Source organism: Dioscorea cayenensis, chromosome 1 (assembly GCF_009730915.1).
Source record: "Dioscorea cayenensis subsp. rotundata cultivar TDr96_F1 chromosome 1, TDr96_F1_v2_PseudoChromosome.rev07_lg8_w22 25.fasta, whole genome shotgun sequence".
In the NCBI taxonomy this organism is placed as follows: Eukaryota; Viridiplantae; Streptophyta; class Magnoliopsida; order Dioscoreales; family Dioscoreaceae; genus Dioscorea; species Dioscorea cayenensis.
Genome location: NC_052471.1, coordinates 3,581,632 through 3,601,453, shown reverse-complemented (window position 1 = coordinate 3,601,453; position 19,822 = coordinate 3,581,632). Strand labels below are relative to the sequence as shown.

The 19,822-nt window shown below is 30.4% G+C and overlaps 2 protein-coding genes across 3 annotated transcripts; both read left to right on the top strand.

The window, feature by feature from the left end:
- Positions 1-2,426: 2,426 nt before the first annotated feature.
- Positions 2,427-11,298, top strand: LOC120269909. Of its 2 annotated transcripts, XM_039276921.1 has the most exons (12): positions 2,427-2,553; positions 4,431-4,699; positions 5,349-5,423; positions 6,067-6,125; positions 6,460-6,595; positions 6,931-7,027; positions 7,720-7,786; positions 8,284-8,382; positions 9,006-9,095; positions 9,816-9,970; positions 10,163-10,264; positions 10,440-11,298. In XM_039276921.1, exons 2-12 carry the CDS (start codon positions 4,459-4,461, stop codon positions 10,510-10,512), a joined length of 1,194 nt encoding a protein of 397 aa, XP_039132855.1. In that variant the 5' UTR covers positions 2,427-2,553; positions 4,431-4,458; the 3' UTR covers positions 10,513-11,298. The 2 variants fall into 2 exon arrangements, with proteins under 2 accessions (XP_039132855.1, XP_039132931.1); XM_039276997.1 differs by lacking the exon at positions 8,284-8,382.
- A 1,477-nt stretch (positions 11,299-12,775) lies between these two features.
- LOC120260331 (protease 2) lies at positions 12,776-19,822 on the top strand. Its single transcript, XM_039267777.1, has 11 exons — positions 12,776-13,090; positions 14,079-14,359; positions 14,445-14,639; positions 15,322-15,668; positions 16,554-16,845; positions 17,393-17,551; positions 18,212-18,577; positions 18,785-18,850; positions 19,182-19,230; positions 19,318-19,441; positions 19,575-19,822. The coding sequence occupies exons 1-11, from the start codon at positions 12,796-12,798 to the stop codon at positions 19,654-19,656; spliced, it is 2,256 nt and encodes a 751-aa protein (XP_039123711.1). The 5' UTR covers positions 12,776-12,795; the 3' UTR covers positions 19,657-19,822.

The following is a 19,822-nucleotide window of genomic DNA, read 5'->3' as shown; positions in this document are numbered from 1 at the left end:
CTATCTTAAAGATCTTGGTGGAGTTATTTTTGGCAATGCATTACAACTTGAAGACAAGATCATATCAAGACCATATTTAGGTGATTTGATTGAAAACTAAATATGGTGGAGCTTAATTAAAGAAAGATCTATTCATGGTGTGAATGAAGTAGATATGATTTGAAGAATCCTTGATGAGAATCATTGAAGTCTATTAAAGGCAAGATTTGAGGACTAAACTTGGGTGAATTGAAGATCAAGTTTGGAGAATCTTTGAAGACCAAATTTAGGTGAATTGAAGACTAAGTTTGGCAAGTTTCATGAAGACGCACAAGGACGTGCGCCCCTTGCGAGGGGACTGCGTGATGAGGAACTGAGGAGGTAGGCTAGTTGCCGACAGTCGGGATCGGGAGATTTGGCTGCATCGACTCGGACTAAGCATGACCGGGAGGTTGATGGGTCTTGAGGTCGTCCGCAACGTAACCAGAACTCAGTCAAGTCAGCAGTCAGGGCCATATTGCAATTCATGTTACAACATGAGTTGCAACAGCTAATTTCGGCAGGTTTTAAATTAGTAGCCGCGGAGATTCTAAAAGAGGTATGTGCTATATTTGGGACGTTGAGGCGTCTATATAAGCTACCTTGCTCGTAGATTGTAAATGTGACTCTTGGGTGACTCTTTGAGAAGAGTGTGTGAGCACTAGACAATCTAGAGAGGGTAGTGATCTTTATTGTTGAGAGTGTGAGTGACAAGTGTTTGTACTCATCTATTTTTACCTCTTTTAGTGGATTGTTTATCTCCGGGCTTGGCCCCCCAGACGTAGGCGAGTGGACGCCGAACTGGGTTACCAACGTTGTGTGTCTCCTTGTGTTTGTTTGTGTCTCTTTCTTTATTGGTTTGTGTGAGACTTCTATGAGTGCTTAAGTGTTACCTAATACCCACAAACCACACTGGAGGAACTAACAAGAACCTAATTTGGAATGTGACTGAATGAAGACAAGGTTTAGATTTGGCAAGGCAACTTGAAGCCTAAACTAAGGAGGGAGTTAAAATAAAACCAAATATGAGTAGAGTTATTTAGAGATATGACTAAATATTATGTAGATTGAAGGCATGATTGTGAAGAAACAAACTTGGGTGAATGAAAGATCAACTTTGGTAAGCAGAAGATTGTGAATACAGAACTTGAATGAATAAAAAATCAAGTTTGACTAAAGATCTTTATGCTCATCGAAGACTATCATTGTAAGGATAGTGCTGATGGGATTATGAGGAGTTTAACTAGTTGTTAGTAAGTTGAGACCGGGAGGATTTAAGACATCATTCGGCTCAAACACAACTAGAAGGGTTGGAGGCATCTTGAGATTGCGTTACAATGGAAGTTGGAATTCAGTCAATATCAACATAAGGGCCATTTATGTTGCAAGCTTGATTACAATTGGAATTACAACTTATAAATTTTTAAGGTATTTAAGTTAAAAGCAACGGAGTTTCCATAAGAACGATGTCGTATTTTTTGGGCGTGAAAACATCTATATAAGATCTTGCTTTGAAGATTTAGGATATGCTACGACATAAGAGACTTAAAAATTTGTGTAAGAGAGTGAGCATCAGGCAATCAAGAGAAAGAATGCTCATAACATAATCATTAGTGAGAACGAATGAGATTTTTACACGTATTTCATCTTCTCTTTTAGTGGATTTATCACCATGCTTGACCCTACACATAAAAACAATTATTGAGTTAAACCGAGTAAATAATCCTCATATCTCTTCTCTTATTTTCATGGTTTTGTTATATATTTATTCGAATGAAATATTAAGTGATCATCAACAACCCGCAACACCCCTAGAGAACTATTTGGAACATATATTTGTTAATACGAGGTATATACCCAGGGATAGAAGTATTGCACTCCAAGTGAATAAAAATACAGAAAAAGAAGTCACGATATTTTTAAAAATAATTTATATAAAAGGAAAAAAAAAAATCAGGTCGCATTGCACGCCAGACATGATCCCTGGTTGTGCACACGTGGCGAAACACAACAGATATGTGACATCACTTTCACCGGAGAAAGACAGATACCAAAAAGGTTTGTGCCTCGGGATCCGGAACTCCATTCAGATGCCCTTCCTTCTAGGCTACACGTGCTACGTGGAGACTTTCCATTGGTCACGTGTAAAAGATTCCCTTCAATCATTGCCACGTTGTTACTTTTTAGAAAGACACTTTATGACGTCACTACACCGGCAACTGACACGTGGTCAAGAACACGTGGCTGGTTGTCGTCTCTCGGGCGGTGGATCCGAAATGGGAAATGACCCGAATCCGCTGTAATGCTAGATAGGCACGTGGAATGATTTTATTGGCCAGAGTGGTAAAAGATCACATATATATATATATATATAGATATGTATGTATATATATAATTATACATATGCATAGATGTTTTGCTTGTGCAAAGGAGAGAGTTGAGTTGAGTTGAGGAAGAAGGTTCTTTCTCTTTCTAAAATCTCAAATTCATCGGCAAAAAAGTGGCATCAAAATAGAAAGATTTGAAGAATTGAAGGTAAGTCGTCTCTCATTTTATATATATATATATAATTACTAATAAAGTATAAACTTCGTCGTTTCTTTATATTAGTTTAACTCTTTGGATTGAATTGAATTCTGATAATATGATTAATTTGTTTTAAATTTTAATGAAATTATTTTCAGTTAAAAATTTGAAGTAAATTTCAACTTTATAAGAAAATTATTTTTAGGGAAAAATATAATTATTGAATGTATTGTTTCAAAATGTACATAATAATAATAATAATAATAATAATAATAATAATAATAATAATAATAATAATAATTGGCATTGTATTAGCATAATTTTTTTTTGTAAGCTATATGTATGTAAAAATATATATGTTAGTAAATAAAATAAATTTTATTACTAGATTTTGAAAATATGATTTAGTAAAAGAAGTTATAACCGATTCTTTGTTAAATTAAACCTTTTTTTTAAGGTTTACCTTATTAATGAATATTTTAAAATAATGAATGAAATATATAATTATTTGAAAAAAAATAGTTTAGGTGAAATAAAAGACATTGATAGGGAGTTTGTTTATTCAATGGATACCTAAACTCATGATTTTAAAAGAGTGTAGGACACCTTAAATTTTATTTTTATTTTTATTTTTAAAATTGAGTTGGTTTTAGTTGCGATTTTTCTTATTAATATGAAGACCAAAAGACTTATGGATTAAAATGTATTAGTCTTTGATTAAGTATAATTAATTAGTGAAGTCAATGAGTCTAATATGCAAGTAATTAACAGAACCTTAATTAAACACTACCACTTGATTAAATAGTCCATATTCATCAAAGTCAAATGCATCTACAGACTATGAAGCTTATCTTCAATTTATTCATTCATTAATAATAATAATAATAATAATAATAATCTATTAACAGGCAAGCTTATTATTGTTTGATGAAAGATTACATAACCTTCATTTAGTTATGATTAAGAAAGTACAAACTTTGATTAGTTCTTGCCTACTATTGTAGAGGTTCTTCTTCTTCTTCTTCTTCTTATTATTATTATTATTATTATCATTATTATTAACTATTAATTGACTTTTTTCAATTATTAATTTATCAAAGTTTTGTCTTATAAAAAATAAAAATGATACTTTAATTTTTCTTTTTTCTTTTTTTTATAACCAAATTCAAATAAAAAACCCCTCTCAATAGTAAAAATAGTTTCACATCAAATAATAAATAAAAATTCCATATACTTGCATCATCCCAACTTCGGCAGCCACCTATATTTCTTTGTCCGCCTTAATTTCTTTTAATTATTTATCATTGGTTATCTCCAAAAAAGTTAATTTAACTTTTAGATACATGCACCCCAAAAATTTTTATTTGGAGAGGTGGATGATTTTATATATATATATATATATATATATGTGCATCCATCATCTACAAACGTCTGTAGATTCAAAATCTACAGACATTCATTTTAACTGTTTAATTCAACGGTTGTGCACTGTGCAATGAACATAATCAACCCAACTAAACTCTTATTAGCACTCACTGTAGCTCCAGAAATCTTACTGTGCTCAATTGTGGGCATTCTAGATTGTCCGTAATTGACGTATAATATATATATATATATATATATATCTCTAAATAACATCCCTAGTTATAACATATCAATTTAACTTAGTCCTTCATCACATTTCTTTTTGCAAAAACCTTAGTAACCACAAGCTCCGCTATTGTTTTCATCTCGCACTCTTTTCTTGCATACTTAAGTTGACACTTGCACAATCCTTTGCTAAGACATGCTTGACACATCTAATCTTAAGCTTGGAAATTCTCACTTATATTTACAGTCTTGGTAAAATTAATTGCATGCTATAATCAAGACGTATAATCCAACAGGAATTTCTCAAAGATTTTAGTTGCACAAATGGGATGCATCATATCAACACCATTATATGAAGGTGGCAAAAGAAGATGGCCAAAGAAAATTGGAGAGGTTGCTATTTTTGTTCCAAGTATTCGCATACCTAAAGAAGTGGACTTGTTGCAACACTCAATGAATTATCACTTACTAAGAGCACAAGTAGAACACTTAGCAAGAATGAGAGCTAAGATTGCTCAAGTTGCACCATATTCTAAGCAAAGAAGGAGAATACCCACACAACATGGTAAAGTTTAATCTAACATGAATTTTTAGGGGTGAATATATTGAGTGGATACCATACTAGGGTCATTTTTCATTTTGAATATCAAACTTCAATTTGTATCATTTTGGTTATTCACTTTAATTTGAATTCATCGAGAGAGTGCCAAGAGAATTCTGGGGAGAATATGATGACATGTACGCCGAATTTGCCACATTAACAACAGTTTGCGCCCCTCCATCTACATATGTGGACATGGCATGTCATTAAAGAGGGCCAAGTGAGCACTTTTATTGACACAGCACATACCACATCGGTCCAGGAAAATAGATAATAAGAATGGCGACGTGGTTCTCTTTGATGATGTGGGATATCCATATATGTAAATGACGAGAGAACTAGTGTTGAAATGACAAATTCAGCATATATGTCATCAAAATTTCCACGGAATCCCCTTAGCACCCTCGCGGTGGACACAAGTTAAAGTTAGGTGATCAAAATAATACAAATTGAAGTTCGATGCTCAAACTAAAAAATAACTATAATATGGTACCATCCAAAAAATTAACCATTTTTTAGGACTTTTGATTTATGAAATATATTTATATGTCTATATATATATATATATATCTTGAGTTTAATGATTATTTATATGATGTGTGTGTATATATAGGAGGTTCTGTACTCTCTAATCTTCTCCAAGCCCTTGAGGATTATTTACGAGTTTTACTGGGACTACTAAAAGAAGGTGAGTTGAATTTTTTTTTTCTTTTGTAAATATCTTATTTATGTTTGAAAAAATATATATATTTGTTTAATTTTGTTCTTTAATTCTAAAATCTCACTTGGGCCCCTCAAATAAAAAGCATTTGTTTGAGAGTAACTTTTAAACTATTAGAAAATTTACTTTGTTACTAAAGTTGTTTTTAAGAGATCAATTAATGTTTTAATTAGTATATAATAATTTGTTTAAATTTTTTTTATTTCAAAAAGTTTAGTTGTTTTACATTTTATATTATTATTTTATATGATTGGTCAAACAAGCAAAGGCAATGAAACAAAGTTTTGTAGGAGCTCCTCTTATAAGAAATCCTATAAGAGTAGAAATATCATAAAATTGATGAATAAACCCCAAAATAACATAAAATAAATAATAAACATTAAAATTAATAAATCAAAATTTATTTTTATAATTCACTAATCTCAAAGCCACCCATATATCTGATGCAAAATTGTCCATCTCTTAAGATTCTCCTCTTGGAATTTTTCACTAATGTTATACATATATAATATTTGATTTTTCAATGACATTAATTAAAAAAAAAAACAAATTTCTCTTTTTCTTTAAAAAATAATTTATTCATGAAAATCTTAAATGCTATTTTTAATAGGAAGCGAGTTGATAGATAAAGTTGAGTTTGTATGGGTGAATCAAGAAGATGACTTACAGGTATTATCCACATAAATCATAAGTTTTTTTTTTCTTATTTATTTATTTATCTATCATTATCATCATGTATGTCTTGAAAATCAGATAAAATAACATTTCACTCGTTCAATTTTGCTTTTTTTCTATATATATAACCTTATAAATACTATTAAAATATAAACATTAAATGACTAAAAGTTGTGTGTATTAGTGTATATACACCCCTAAATATTTTCAATGGTCATTAAATTAATGTTTTTGCATATATATCATTTCTTATGCATTTGATTCTTTTTTTTTTATGAACATTATATATACATATATATGAAACATAATTTGCCATATATGTTTACAGGAAACAACCATGCCAAATGTTTGGTATGAAGTGTTGTCTGTTCTACACTTGATGGCCATGTTATGTTTATCAGAGACAAATTTCTTGCTCCTTGCTAAACCATCTGCAAGTGGTTTGCATTCTTTGATTATTCAAGGTGAGTCATATTAAACATATTATAAAATTTTATATCTAATAATTTAATTTTTATGTTTAATTATATAATAATAATAATTATTATAATAATAATTATAATAATAATAATTATTATTATTAATTGTAAAGTTCATGTTAAAAATATTAAGAATTTATTGATGAGTGGATATAACTTTTACTACTGACTATATGTTGTGTGCTCCTCATAAATGCAAATATTTTTTATTTATTAATTTAAATTGATTTTTGTTCTTGTTTTTATTAGCTTAAATTATTGCAATGTTTCTTAATAATTATTTATTTTTATTTTTTAAAAATATTTATTCAATATTGCAGAATATAGAAGAACAGCTATTGATATTTTAGTAAAGGCAGCCGGATACTTGGATTGTGCTATTCAACATGTCCTTCCTAAAATTTCTTCCCAAATGAGGTATTCAAATATATATATATATATATATATCGTATAATATTCTAATTGGTTTTTCTACTTTTCTCTCTCTTCTTTTTTGGTCCTTCTAGTCAGAAATGTTCCTGACTAGTTGGGAGCATTTATAACTAAGTGGGCACATTTTTAAAAGTAAAGAGACTAGTCGGGAGAATTTCTAAGTAGAGGGACAAAAAAAAAGAGAGAGAAAAGTAGTATTTACAGATACATTTGGTTATGTTTACATTTATTAGATTATTATTTATAGGATTTTATATTTTAGTACTGTCAAAATTTTTTGGTCTGATTACTTTATTATTTAACTTACTCATTTTTTTCCTTGTAAATAATTTATATCTAATTTTATTAAAAATTTATTTTATATAAAATAAGCAATATCTTGTATTTTTTATATTTTTTGTTTACATATATGATTTTGTTATTAAATAATGTGATGAAATTGTATCAATTTATTGGAATATATTCAGAATATATATATGTATGTATATATATTTAATGTGGACATATTTATTAGATAATTATTTAAGGTGTTACATATTCTAATACCATTAAAAAATTTTTAGCTTGATTAGTTTATAATTTAATATGATCAATTTTTTATTTGAAAATATTTTCATATTTAAGTTGCAAATGCTTTAAATTTTATTTAAGTTTTATTTAAAATTTATTTAATGAAGGAGGGATCTTCCAATTGACCTAAGTGAAGAGGTGTTGGGAGCTCTTTGTGCACAAGCATTAGCTCAGGTATTTATTTATTTATTTATTTTTTTTTTGAACAAATTTAAACTCAAGATTTAAAATTTTATTTATGTTTTTTATTTTAAAACATGAGGTAGATTTATTTTTAAGTTTATGTTCCTAGTTCTTCTAATTGGATATTAAGATAAATAAAAATTAATCAAATTTATATGGCATTATTATGGAACAAAAATTAAGTTAAAAATTTTATATAAAATATTAATTAAATAGTCTGAAATATTTTCAATTTTTTACTTTACTCTCTCCAATAAATTATAATTAATTTAGGTTTCTCTAATAATCAATAATTTATTTATATCAATGTTTATTAAACTAATATAACAAATATATGTATTGATTATTTTATAAATTCTTGTTATAGAAATTTTGGATTATATTTAATTTTTAATACAATATTTGATGGAAATTAATAAAATATTATTGTAATAAAAATTCACTTGTTTCATAATTTAAAAAACAAAAGTTTTCTATGATGATTAAAGGGTGTTGATCTTCAACTGTGGGTGGCAATTGATAGTCCAAAAGCCACACTTGCTGTTAAAAGAAGATTAGCATGTGAGATGGTTATATATTGGCAACAGGTATATATCTATTTTTTTCATTTTCATTTTTTAATTTTTTATTTTTTATTTTTTTGGGACAAATACCTCACACATATCTTTTTTTTATATATATAATTAAACATCAACCATGAATTATTAGGAGGGAGTCGAACCTTCAACTTTCTGTATGGGAGTCAAATGTCTTACCATTAAACTATTCTTGTGATTATTATTTTAAATATTTTTAATTATTTTTTTTATTATAACATTATTTCATAATGTCATTTATATATATATATATATATATATATATGAGGTCCAATTTTTGGGAATGTCCGTAGATTGAAAATTTACAGACAACACCCGAAGTGTCAGATCAATATGTAATCCCCTAGCTCCACTAGCAATAATTTTATAAAATTAGATAGTTGTAAATGAGTATCTTTTCATATAGATTTTCTTTTTAATCTTATACCCTCTGTAATGCAATAGAAAAAATTACTGATGCTATACTACTATCTTTAAAAATCAATTGGCTTTGGTTTTACAAAAACATAATTAATTTTTTTCTAGTGTTGTGAAAAAGTATATTCATGATAATATGAATTATAAACTTGAAACTTTAAGCATAATTAATTTATAATAATTTTTTTTTAATGCAGGCATATGACAATATCATGAAATTTTCTTTTAATGATGGTTGGGGGGCCAAGCATCAACTCTTTGCAAGGTGGAAACTCTTTGAATCAAAAGTATGATTTTTTTTTTGGTTGCACATTTGACTCTTTTAATCTCAACAAAATATATTACTTTTCTCATTTGAGTTTATTATTAGAAAAAAAAAAATTATCACTATTAAGTAATTAGTACTTATTATTAATATTAGTGAATTGATTTTTCATTGAAACTCAATTGAATGATCACCCCTTTCATTCTGGGGTGACAGAGAGATCATACCATTCAAGCCTTTTTTTTTCATAAAAATGAAAAAGTAGAACCAATAAAGATTTCTTTTTCGATTCATCTCTAAAGTTGAATATCTTATTCAAGAATCAGATATATAAATAATTTGAGTGCTCAAAATAGTTTAAGAAATCTTACTAATTATATATATGTACTATGTGTTATTTATTATAATTTTATTTATTTATTGATCATATTAAAATTTATTTATTCAAGAATCAGATATATAAATAATTTGAGTGCTCAAAATAATTTAAGAAATCTTACTAATTATATATATGTATGTGTACTATGTGTTATTTATTTATTGATCATATTAAAATTTATTTAATCTTTCTATATAATAAAATACAGTGACTATTGTTTTACTTTAGTTTCTTTTATAGAAATTTTCTTTTTGGACTTTAAACTAAAATATTATTTTATATTATTTTTAATGTGTACATATGTGTATATATATTACACTAAATTTTAATTTATTTATTTTTGTATTTTTTTTAATTTATTAGGCAGCGGCATATTATTATCATGGGATGATTTTGGAGGAGGGTAATACAGAGAAATCACATGAAATGGCTATTGCTGCCACGCAAGCAGCACATCAATTTTTCATTAATAGCAAAATGGAAAATGAAGCTTTCAACAAAATGCATCCTTTCTCAAGGTTTGTATTATTAATTGCATTAATTTTTTATGTCATTGAAAAAATTTGTATTTTTTTTCACCATTTTAGATCAGAAATAGTTTAGTTTAATTTATTTAATATGTAGGTATTAATCAAACAATTTATAAGAATAATTTCAAAATATTTTTATGTAATAATTTAATTACTTTATATTTGTGGCTTTTTAATCAGAAATCCACCACTTTGGGGTTCCATGAAGTACCTTTCTGAAAAGTTATCTAAAGAAATTTCCACCAAATTTCACATCAATCAAGATATCTCAGATCATGAAAGGTATTTATCATTTTTAATTCTTTTATTTTATTTTATTTTATTTATAATTAAATATTTAATATTTTACCTGCATTATTTGATTAATAAACTTAAGTTTTATAAATATTTTTTTTACATTTTTAAACAGATATTTACCTTTACTTAAAACTCATTTATTATAGTAATTTTTTTACAGATTTATCAAGAATGCACCTATCTTACCGGACTTTGTACTAGCTCTTAAACCAGATGAGTATCATCTTCCATAACTAGATCTTTCATAGACTTATGAAAATCAATAAAAATAATGTATAATATTTTAAATGGCCCCAGTAATATTTCGATTATGTCCGTTCAGTTCTTCTATTCCAATTGTGCTGAATTAAGTCCATCTATTGTTTGAATGAGTAAAATCAATCCAATTTTAGTTTTCTCATCTTCTTTCCCTGACGTGGAAATTGGATTTTTTTGCACATTATTTTATTATTAAAATATTTAATAACAAAAAAAATGCATTTTACTTTTTCATATGAAAATATAAGGAATTAAATCTGATCTATCATTTTCACTCTCTTTCCTTGGCCCCATCCCGTCTTCTCCTTCTCTTCAACCCTAGATCTAATTCCCACTTCGACACCTCACTGCTACATTAATCCATGATAGTGACCACCTAGGCCCTAACTTTGTCCACCATCACTTTCTTTTCCTCACTCTAGTGCTATGTAAGGGTTCAATAGGCAAACAAAGCATCTTAAGAGATCTTGACGGTCATGATGGCATTCGGAAAATTAGTTGGAAGACTAGTGCTTGAATCATTTCCTGTTTTGAAAAATTTGTAAAATATATATGTATTGTCATACACAAATGTTTATATTATAGTTATGTACATAATCAAGTCTTTTGGGTTAATGAGGTTGTAGGATCAGGCCTAAATTTTCCTTTTTTTTTTTTTTTAAATATGTATATTCAAGTACTCCATTAAAGTTGCTATGCAGATTTTGTAAAATTTGTGCAACTGTACAAGAATGTTTGTTGTTGTATCATGTCTTCTAGTATTCATACATGTAGAGTGATCACCATATTAGTGAACAATTTGACATGAACATAGCAATAAAGAACTAAAAACTTAATTTCATTGATCACATGAAATTTTGCAATTTATATATTGTCCATTAGACAAAACAACACATGTCTAACAACAAAAATGACATGCAAATAATAGAATATTCAAAACTTGCATGTCAATTTCTTCAAGGTTTAAACATCAAACATGAAAAATAAAACTATCAAAAATTATCCCCGGATAACTATATCATTGTCAAGGATTTGCCTCAATTGCACCAGATCAAGTTATGCTTTGTTGAGTTGAGAAATCAAAAAATTCAATGTCAATGGAGATTTGTTGATTTTCTACAGTTTACTTTGTCATGTTAATAAGCTGTGTATCCCTCTGCGCTAGATTATCACTCGTAACAAAAGAAATAATTGTATATATTACCAACCGAAGAGTAAATCTTACGTTCGTCTTTTTATATAATACAAAATATATATATATATATTTTTTTGCTAAAATGAGCGGCCTAGCAGCTAAGAAAGACAGGGTCATGCATAAGTCTCAGTGGAGCAAGTGAGAGCGAGGCTCATGCACACATGGGCGCAGAGATGACCCTCACATAACTACTATTTACACTCTTAGAAATGTGCCCTCATCCAAGAATCGAACTCTCACCATTTGTGAAAAGTTCTATTAGAAACTTGACTACTAATAGATCACTTGATCGTTGGTAAAAACTTGCTCTTCTTGCCTATGACACAAGTCTGTTAATACAAAGCATATTCGTTTCTCGCCCGCTTCCGCATGCATGGGCAACATGACTCCAGTGAGCAAAATTAAGGCTATTATAATTTTATATGAATTTAAATTAAAAATAAATAATTTGAAGAGTAAAAAAATTTTAGCCATGTCAAAATTTAAGCGATTTTTTTTTTTGGAATTAGGAGAATTGGAGGTATCTCTTGTTTATTTTGTAACATATTTTAAATAAAAAAATTATAATATATTGTGCAATTATTTACAAAATAAAAAATAATGTAAATATATTTTTCAAAGGGGTTTATATGCAAAAAAAAAGTTCATATTATCCATTTAACTTTGTCACTTGATAAAAAAATCCCTGAACTATTTCATATCCCAAAATGTTATGTTTTTCTGATACCATCTGATAGCTTATTTTTTAATACTTTTTTGTCCTTTTAGCGATTTTAAAAGAAAACACAAAATAATAAACAATAAATTAAGATGTTAAACATCAACAACAAATAATAAACAAAAAGATACATTATAAATGAAAACTTGTGTAGTTACACGTAAACACATAAATACACAAGATAAAATTAGACTTTTAAATAAAATAAAAATAAGTAAATTGAAAAAAAAAAACAGCAACTGAAATTGAAATGTCATAGGACTGCAAAGAATAATTGAAAAGTTACGAGGACTAATAAATAATTAAAAAAAAAAAACTATACAAAACCCTGAAAACACACTTAAAATGCTCCGCTCGATCACTGTCTCATGCTTCTCATTCTCGTTCGCCGGCCGGCGCCCTCGTCTCTTCTCCATCTCTGCAAGCCCTAGCCTTTCCGTCGCCTTCTTCTCCTCCTTCGGCATCTCATCAGCAGCCATGGTGACGGCTCCGGTGGCCAAGAAGATCCCACATGTGATGGAGATGTTCGGCGACGTCCGGGTCGACAACTACTACTGGCTTCGTGATGACTGCCGCTCCAATCCAGAGATTCTCGCTCACCTGAAATCGGAGAATGAGTACACCGATCTCGTAATGTCTGGTTAGCCTCTTATTTGATCTTCCTTTTTCTTTTATATTTTTTCTATTTTTCGGATTTAGTTTAAGAAAAAAGGCCGGGTTTTGGCGTTTGATGCTGTTTTTCTTGTTGTTTGATTGCGTATTGATGCGGCTGTGCTGGCGATTTGATGTGTGTTTAATTGTATTGATGTGGATGCTTGATCTCGCAGTGGTGGATCAAGCTTCTTTGTCTGAAAATGCTTATGTATCTATGTAGTTGTGTTGGTTGGTTTGGTGAAATTTGTATGGAAAGAGTGTATGTGCATTAGGTTTTTGTGAAATTTAGATGGAAAGAGAGTACTTTGATTTAGATGAAAAGAGAAGTTATCATTAAGGGAAATCAGTTGCATAATGTGATGCATTAGGTTTTTGTGATATTGGCTGTTCTTCTTATGATTTAACTGTTGAAGGGACTGGATTTTTTATTTTTTTATTTTTGTTATTTAAAGAAGCAAAGTGAAAAGTGCAGTTCATTGCAGAATGTTCTCTCTATCAACCATTCTAGGGATGGTTAAATGTTTCTGGTATTTATGATACCTCACAAATTTGTGATTGCTAAGTTCTAGTCTTCCGGTGACTAACCTAAAAAGCATGTATTGGCAATCATTCTACTATGTCAAACATCTGTGGAGTAAATGTTAATAATTTTATGGAACTTCTGTAATAATTGCTCAAGGATATGAAAAATTTTAACTTCTCTGCAAATATTTTAGTTTGTCACATTGCTTACCATGAGTCGATAAGAATGAACATTGAATTAATTGAATTCATTCCTTATTGTTCTAATTTTCTGGATTTGCTTTATCTTAATCCACTTGCTTGATTCTTTGAATTATCTTTTAACTAGAATTTAGTTGATGATAAGGTTGCAATGGATACTAGGATTTATAATGATGCTCTTGATAGATACTACCTGTTTTATTTTTGTTTTCCTTGAATTGAAAATGTTTATCTTGTTATATCTCATTCAGGAGTAAAACAATTTGAAGAGAAGCTATTTGCTGAGATGAGAGGAAGGATTAAGGAAGATGACATTTCTGTGCCAGTTCAGAAAGGATCGTATTACTACTATGAAAGAACTTTAGAGGGGAAAGAATATGTTCAGCACTGTAGGCGCCTCATTTCTAGCAGTGCTCCTCCATCAGTGTATGATGTTATGCTGACAGGACCAGAAGCACCTGCAGAACATGTTATCTTAGATGAGAATATTAAGGCTCAACAGCATGATTTCTATAGCATTCGAGCTTTCAAAGTACATTCTATTATGTAATTTATTATGTGTTTAAATGCATGTTTCAGTAGCTGCTCTTCATTCTATATGTATGTTTTTTTCTCAGGTTAGCCCAAACAATAAGCTGGTAGCATATGCGGAAGACACTAAAGGTGATGAGATCCATAATGTTTATGTTATTGACATTGAGAGTGGGGCTCTCATTGAGAAGCCTCTAACTGGGTTAACGACCTATCTTGAGTGGGCTGGCAATGATTCCTTGATTTATATCACAATGGATGAGATTCTGCGACCTGATAAGGTTTGTTTTCGACTTAATCCATGTTCTTTGGGAATAGTGCTGCTTCTTCTATCCATACCTAGCAAATACTTATTTGCCAACTGTGATATACCAAAAAGAGTTTGAGATTTAGCCCTAATGTTGCGAGACAACAAAGTAATTTAAATTTGACTGCATGAAGGATGCTTTGATTTAATGGACTTGGCACATGTGGATGGGCATGGCATAGGTTGAGTTTATACTTTATATGATGGCTTTTATATCAATTTGATTGTTATCTTGCTAATGCACACTCATGTTATGGAGTCCTCCATCTCATTAAATAAGTAAAATTGTTTATTTTCAATAGTATAGTAAGAAAAATTCCGATATCATCTTTAAGCCTTTTATCTCAGAATCAGAGGGAATGAACTTTTAAGAATCTCGAGCTTCTCATTGCCGGAATTACTGCATCTCATCTTGGATGTCAAGACCTCCTAGATGTGCATTTCCTTAATTTTTTTTTTTATAATCAAGAGTATGATTTTGATTGACTATATGGGCAAGAATTCATTTTCATCTTCTAGCAATGTTAATTTCATTTGCCCTAGGCTTTATTTTATTATATATATATTGTTATGGCTTTAGGTTTGGGGATTCATCAAGATTGAAGGTCTATTAAATCTCCAGGTTTAATTATACTTCATGCTCTATGTTTTGTCAGGTTTGGGTGCACAAACTGGGATCTGATCAGGCAAACGATTCTTGCCTTTACCATGAGAAGGATGATATGTTCTCAATTGATCTTCAACTTTCTGAAAGCAAGCAGTATTTGTTTGTTGGATCTGAGAGTAAAAATACACGGTTTGTCTTTTACCTGGACATTTCTAAACAAGAAAATGGACTTATGACTTTGACTTCTCGCACATATGGCATTGACACATCAGCTAGTCATCGTGGGAACCATTTTTTTATCAAGAGGAGAAGTGATGAATTCTTTAATTCTGAATTACTTGCTTGTCCAGTTGACAATGTATCGGAAACTACAGTTCTTCTTCCTCATAGGGAAAGGTATGCTGAAAAGACGCCAATCTTTGTGTCTTCGTAGTTACTAAAGGACTCACCATTCTTTATAAATTTGTTCTCACTTGCTGTTTATCAGCTTACTCATGTTCTTGTTGGGGGAGGATCCATTGACAAGGATAACTCTTAAACTTTTTTATTGTCAATCAGAGAAATTAGTTGCACATCTTTGCAACTTTGTAGGTTTGGCTATAGCTCTTTTTGTTTCTTCACCTTCTTTAGCACAAACTTGACTGCTCAGTCAGGCTATAATTCCTTTTGTTTCTCTACACCTTATTTAGCAGAACCATGACTGCTCAATGGCTGATATGACGCTTTTTTTTTTGCCTTTGTAGTTGCTAGTAAGGACTAACCATTCTTTATAAACTTGTTCCTACTGGCCATTTATCAGCTTACTCGTGTTCTTATTTGTTCCTACAGTTCTTCCTCAGATTGTTTTTCAAATACCTCTGGAATCATAGAACTTTCGTTGTATTATATTACTTATGCAATGCCTCAATTAGTTTTTTAAACAATTGACATACAAACTTATAATCTTGGAAAATTCCTGCTTTTGCAAAGTTAAATTGCCCTACAAAGTACTAGAAACTTGTAAAGGAAGTGCTATCAATGGATTATCTACAATCTAGGAAATTATCTATGCTAGGAGAAATGAATGATCCATGTACTGGGGAGGTTTTACATTCTCCAGTTCTTCTTTTGTTTGTTTAATCTTTAAAACAGTTTGGTGCTGGATAGACCTAGGCAGTGCACATTGTTTCTTGTTTTCTTGCAGGCTGGCTTATCAATTCTATACTTGCTATTCTTTAATGAATTACATGAATTATGTCATCATTGTCATCATAATATTAATGAGGTTTGACTTCTTTTCAGTGTGAAACTACAGGATTTTCAACTTTTTAATGACCATCTTGCTGTATATGAACGTGAAAATGGTTTACCTAAGATAACCATATATGGCCTTCCACCAGTTGGGGAAGCACTAGGACGTCTTCAGGGTGGACGAATGATTGATTTCATTGATCCAGTATACTCAGTGGAGCCAGAGGAATCTCAATACTCTTCAAGCATTCTACGATTTTCTTATAGTTCACTAAGAACCCCTTATTCTGTGTATGATTATGATATGAATGAAGGCATTTCTGTCTTAAAGAAGATCGAAACGGTAAGACATTAAATGTTGTTTTACAGTTCTCTGCATCTGTAAATTGTTGACACATTGTTCTCTGTTTTCATTCAGTCCCTATAGTTCGCAAATTATGTTTTTGTTCTTCCTATTTTTGAAGAAGTGCTTTCATGTTATTTCTCATCAAAATGTTCCATTTAGAAATGGAAGTTACAGTACAAGTTGTTTTGATGTAGGAAGAATGTTACTGAAAGTCAACTTCAAATTTATTCTTAAGTATACTTCTAACATCAATCTTGAAAATCATTTAAGTTCTATATCCAATAATTTCTCATGCAGCATTCTTCTCAAACTTGGCTTGTTTTTCAGTAAAGATAAGTACTTGACATAATTTTATGATCCTACCATCCTAATAATCAGCTTGATTTGACTTTATGATATTTTTATTTGGCACCACTGTTCCTCCTTTTGTTTGATGTTGAATATTTTATCAATCTTTTAGGCATCATTGTTAGTCTTTCTTTTGTATGATCATCTGTTTTGGCAAGATTAGTAATAAGGCTGCTCTTTTCTTTATTTTACTTAGGTATTGGGTGGTTTTGATTCATCTAACTATGTCACTGATAGAAAATGGGCAATGGCTTCAGATGGTACTCAAGTGCCTATATCTATTCTATATCGGAAGGATCTTGTCAAGCTGGATGGTTCTGATCCTTTAATGCTTTATGGCTATGGTTCTTATGAGGTAATTTTAGAATTTTGGCATCTCCTTTACTGTTAAGAATAGGATATGCACTTTAAAATTTGTAAAATATGAGGATGGCATTTGGTTGGAGCCTGTAATAATGTTTTTAATTTTTTGAGAATTTGAGAGCGGTGTGATTATCCAATTAGTTCTAGGAAGAAACCTAAATTGTTCTGTCATATCTTAGTCATTTTCTTTTGCTTAGGATGTCATTAGCTGACAGTAGAGCTTTAGCTGGTGATCGTTGGTTGCCGACATAATGCTTGTCATGTGTGAAGTCACTATGATGCAATGCTTTTGCACAACCTGGTTTCAGACATAAGGTAAATAATATAATCCAACATATCAGAAAGACCAGGATATAATATGGACTTGGTGGCTATGGTAAAATTTACATGTTGCAATGCTTTTAAGGGGGAAAGCTACTTTATGCTGTCGGAACAATTGCAATATTGTGCATAAAATGTTGGCCTTGATATTATGGAAGCATCTAAGCTTTAATTTAACTTGTCTTCCAGCAGTCAGACATGTATAAAGGTTAGCGCTATAATGAAGTGCAAGACGTTTCTGGTTATGGAATTTTCTGTTGGATGCTTGCTGACAATACCCTATGCCCATTTTGCCATTTCAGAGGCTGATAAATTTATTTTGCTCAAACAGGTCTGCATAGATCCAAGTTTCAAGGCATCGAGATTGTCTTTGGTAGATAGGGGCATTATATTTGCCATTGCACACATCCGTGGAGGTGGTGAAATGGGCCGACAATGGTATGAGAATGGGAAGCTGTTGAAGAAGAAAAATACATTCACTGATTTCATCTCATGTGCAGAATATTTAGTAGAGAATAAATATTGCTCGAAAGAGAAATTATGTATAGATGGGAGAAGTGCAGGAGGCTTGCTTATGGGCGCTGTTCTAAACATGCGGCCTGATTTATTCAAGGCTGCTGTGGCTGGGGTTCCGTTTGTTGATGTTGTCACTACCATGCTTGATCCAACTATCCCATTGACTACCTCTGAATGGGAGGTCATCACTCAGACTACATCTCTTTCTACATTTAATTTTAATTCTTAAGTTATCTCAAATTCTTAGTTCACATTCAGCATTTTCTATATCAACTGCCAGCTTTTCTGTTCTAGTTTCTGATTATGTTCTTTTATGATTAACAATATCTAAATGTATCTATATTCCTAAACATCATTTTGGCTAATTTAATTGTACTTCTTTGTTCAGGAATGGGGTGATCCAAGGCAGGAGGAATTTTATTACTATATGAAGTCATATTCTCCAGTTGATAATGTGAGTTTTCTTCCTCTATTAAAGATTTAACTATAATCACTGGAAAACTAAATCACATCGCGAAATGGTCATCCTTCATTATTTGCTAACATAAATTGTTGGTGAGGCATTGCATTTTGACTTGTCTTTTGACAATACTTGTCATGCTATCACCTTTTCTTTTATTATTTTAAATATGATTATGAGGAATAACGTGAGAAATAATTAGTTGTCAGGTTTTCCCTTTATTTGAGTCACAATGCACAATTTGTATGAAATAGTTGTGCTCAGTTAAGGATAGCCTTAAGCAGTTCTGTGATATGTTATCTTTTCTTTTTTGTTGCTTGTGCAGATAAAACCACAAAATTATCCAGACATTCTTGTTACAGCTGGGTTACATGGTATGATAGCAGATGCTGCAGATATCTTCCATCTTAATATTGATTTGCAGTTAATAATCATTTAACTTCTTTACTTAAATACGATAGATACCCGTGTTATGTACTCGGAGCCTGCGAAGTTTGTGGCGAAATTGAGGGACTTGAAGACTGACAATAATCTTCTTCTCTTCAAATGTGAACTAGCTGCAGGGCACTCCTCAAAGTCAGGAAGGTAAATGTTCATATTCATGCTATATATTTTTATGAAACAATTTAAAAAGACGACGGTTTCTCATTGTAATACTATTTTTATTAAAGATTTGTTGAAGTGTTGCCAATTTTGATTTTTGATTGATTGATTGCAGATTTGAGAAGCTGCAAGAGGTTGCTTTCATTACCACCTTCATTCTCAATGCATTGGACATGGTTCCACTGGTGAATTCCTAAATTTGCATCCATTTCTGATTGTGTTGTTGCTGTGGATTAAATAAGAACATTATGTAAGTAATCCAGGTTGTGTTTTGTTTCTTTTTTTCATAGCATGGTTTTGTTACTTTTGGAGCCTGTGATGCTCTTGCTTGCAAGAAATAAAGTAAAATTTGAGTTGCATTAA